The sequence below is a fragment of the Cryptomeria japonica genome, chromosome 1 (genome assembly GCF_030272615.1).
Source record: "Cryptomeria japonica chromosome 1, Sugi_1.0, whole genome shotgun sequence".
Lineage (NCBI taxonomy): Eukaryota > Viridiplantae > Streptophyta > Pinopsida > Cupressales > Cupressaceae > Cryptomeria > Cryptomeria japonica.
This window is the reverse complement of record NC_081405.1, coordinates 585,928,618-585,931,165: the sequence shown is the minus strand read 5'-3', so window position 1 is coordinate 585,931,165 and position 2,548 is coordinate 585,928,618. Positions and strand designations below refer to the sequence as shown.

The following is a 2,548-nucleotide window of genomic DNA, read 5'->3' as shown; positions in this document are numbered from 1 at the left end:
CAGGTGGTTGAGAGTCATACCTCATGATATAGATACATCCCTAATAGTAGGTGAATGAAAAACACAAATAACCATATAAATGACATTGGTCCATTTTAAATTCGTCTTACAGCATAGAACTCTCATCTAATAAGAAGCAAGACTGCTTTAAGTACAAAATGAATTGAGATGTTTTATTATTTTTTCATTACTCCCTTGAGTGGATGTAGATTACAAAGCATTAAATAGATTGTTTGAACAACTTCAAAACACCCCCAAAATTTGCTAACATGTTTTCGTTGGAACTCAATACACAATTCTACCAATAGTCTTCAACAGAAAGAATGTAATCATTCGGTGCATCCAACCAATCAGACGAAGCAGAGAAGGGTTCCCAACATTCTGCAGTGATTACACTTGAATTATCAGCCATATTTTTTCCATTCTGTGCTTCTGCCATGTTATCGTAGTCGACTTTGAAAGCATCATCGATTTCCTCTCCAAATGAAGAAGATGGATGATTCCTGAAACACCATGGCCCACCACCCACATTGTTGGAGAAAGTGCTGAAATCATTAATGGCGGTGCGAGCATCATAACCATCACTTATTTGCTTGAAATTTTGCATGGGTTCTACTGCGTTATCATAGTCAACTGTGAAAGCATCTTTGATTTCATCTCCGCATAAAGGAATTTGAATGTCACACTCTGCTCTTAACATTGTGCTGCGTAATTGCATATAGCTCTCAGCAATGTTGATGTTCTCTTTTTTGTTCTCATACCCTGCTGAAGTCCCCGTCGTAGAAATGAATTGTGGTAGGAAGTTACACGGCATGGTCATCGAAGAAGACGGGCGATCCCCGTAAGAGCATGGCGCACCACCTACAATGTTGAAGACATTGCTGAAATTGTAACCATCACTTATTTGCTTGAAATTCTGCATGGGCTCTACAGAGCCTTGGGAAGCGTATGCTCTCGCATTGTAAACTTCTTCAATTTGAGAAATTGGAAAACCATTATTAATACCCTGAGAGCTTGGGAGTTTGAGTGCCTCAACCCTTTTGCTCAAATGAGAGTTCCAGTGATTTTTAATCTCATTGTCCGTTCTACCAGGAATGCGGCCTGCTATCAACGACCACCTACGTTTCATCAAAGAAATTTTCTTTAACGACAGCTCCATTTTGGAGAATTTGGTTTTTAAGAGAAAGCAAAGCAGAGTAAACTGAAAAAAATGAACATCTAATTAATTGGAAAGGGGAAAAAGTTAACAATTGTGAGCGCTGTAAGTAAACATTAAAGAGCGCTAATTTGTAAGAAATGACAAATAGTTATTTTATTATTAAGATATTATAATATTAGTTTTATAATTTATAAGAGAGAGCAAAACAGAGTTCACTGAAAATATTGAACATCTAATCTACTGGAAAAGGAAAGAACTTAAACAATTGTGAGCGCTCTAGTTAAACATTAAACAGCGGTAATGTGTAAAACACGAGAAACAGTTATTTTATCATTTAAATGAGTTTTACTGCTACAGTAGGGTTTTCAAATTAAAAAGTTGAGAGTTCAATCACATTTGATATTTATGGGAGACACAGTAACATTCTACAAAACAAATAACTAGCGAAGAAGTGCTGACCTATTGCCAACCAACATGTGAAGTCTTAAGATCAAGTCCTTAAGAGAAGGAAAAACAGAGTTCACTGAAAATACTGAACATCTAATCTACTGGAAAAGGAAAGAACTTAAGCAATTGTGAGCGCTCTAGTTAAACATTACACAGCGGTAATGTGCAAAACATGAGAAACAGTTATTTTATCATTAAGATATTAATTTAAATGAGTTTTACAGACTCTCACATTTACTGCTACAGTAGGGTTTTCAACAAAAAAAAAGTTCAAATCACATTTGATATTTTATGGGAGACAGAGAAACATTCTACAACACAAATAACGAGCGAAGAAGTGCTGACCTATTTCCAACTAACTTGTGAAGTCTTAAGATCAAGTCCTCTTCATCTGCTGAAATATGGCCACGCTTAATGTCAGGACGAAGATAATTCATCCAACGCAGCCTGCACGCCTTTCCACAACGCAGCAACCCTTTCAAATAAGAAATAACACCATAAGTATTGATCAAATTGTCGTCAGAACATTTGTACCAATTAACAAAGCAACAGACAAATCGCATGGTATGATGTAGAAATTACCAACCTGCTTTCAAAGGGATCGTTCGCCAATTCCCTTCTCCATGGTTTTGAATACATTTTATCAAGCGAAGATCTTCTTCTGGTGTCCAAAACCCTTTCTTCATTCCTACATTTGAGCAACACGGCGTTTTTCCCATCTTACAGAGCCTATCCTATTTTATAACAGAAGCTATTTTAGACTAGATACTTCTTGTAATTTGTAAGCACAAAGCAGATGACAGTGCTAACAAATTTATAGAATTTATAGACCTGCTGGAGGAAAGCATATTATTTATCCAAGATTCGTGGAAAAATTAGTTGTCTGTAAGATTGAGTCGTATCTTCTGAATCCGCAGAGTGTCTGAAACAACCTAGCAAAGC

General features: G+C 36.5%; 1 protein-coding gene across 1 annotated transcript; it reads right to left on the bottom strand.

The window, feature by feature from the left end:
* Window positions 1–298: 298 nt before the first annotated feature.
* On the bottom strand, window positions 299–2,325 carry LOC131028091 (transcription factor MYB46-like). Its single transcript, XM_057958315.1, has 3 exons — window positions 2,193–2,325; window positions 1,952–2,081; window positions 299–1,118 (listed from the first exon to the last, which is right to left on the bottom strand). The coding sequence occupies exons 1-3, from the start codon at window positions 2,323–2,325 to the stop codon at window positions 299–301; spliced, it is 1,083 nt and encodes a 360-aa protein (XP_057814298.1).
* Window positions 2,326–2,548: the final 223 nt, after the last annotated feature.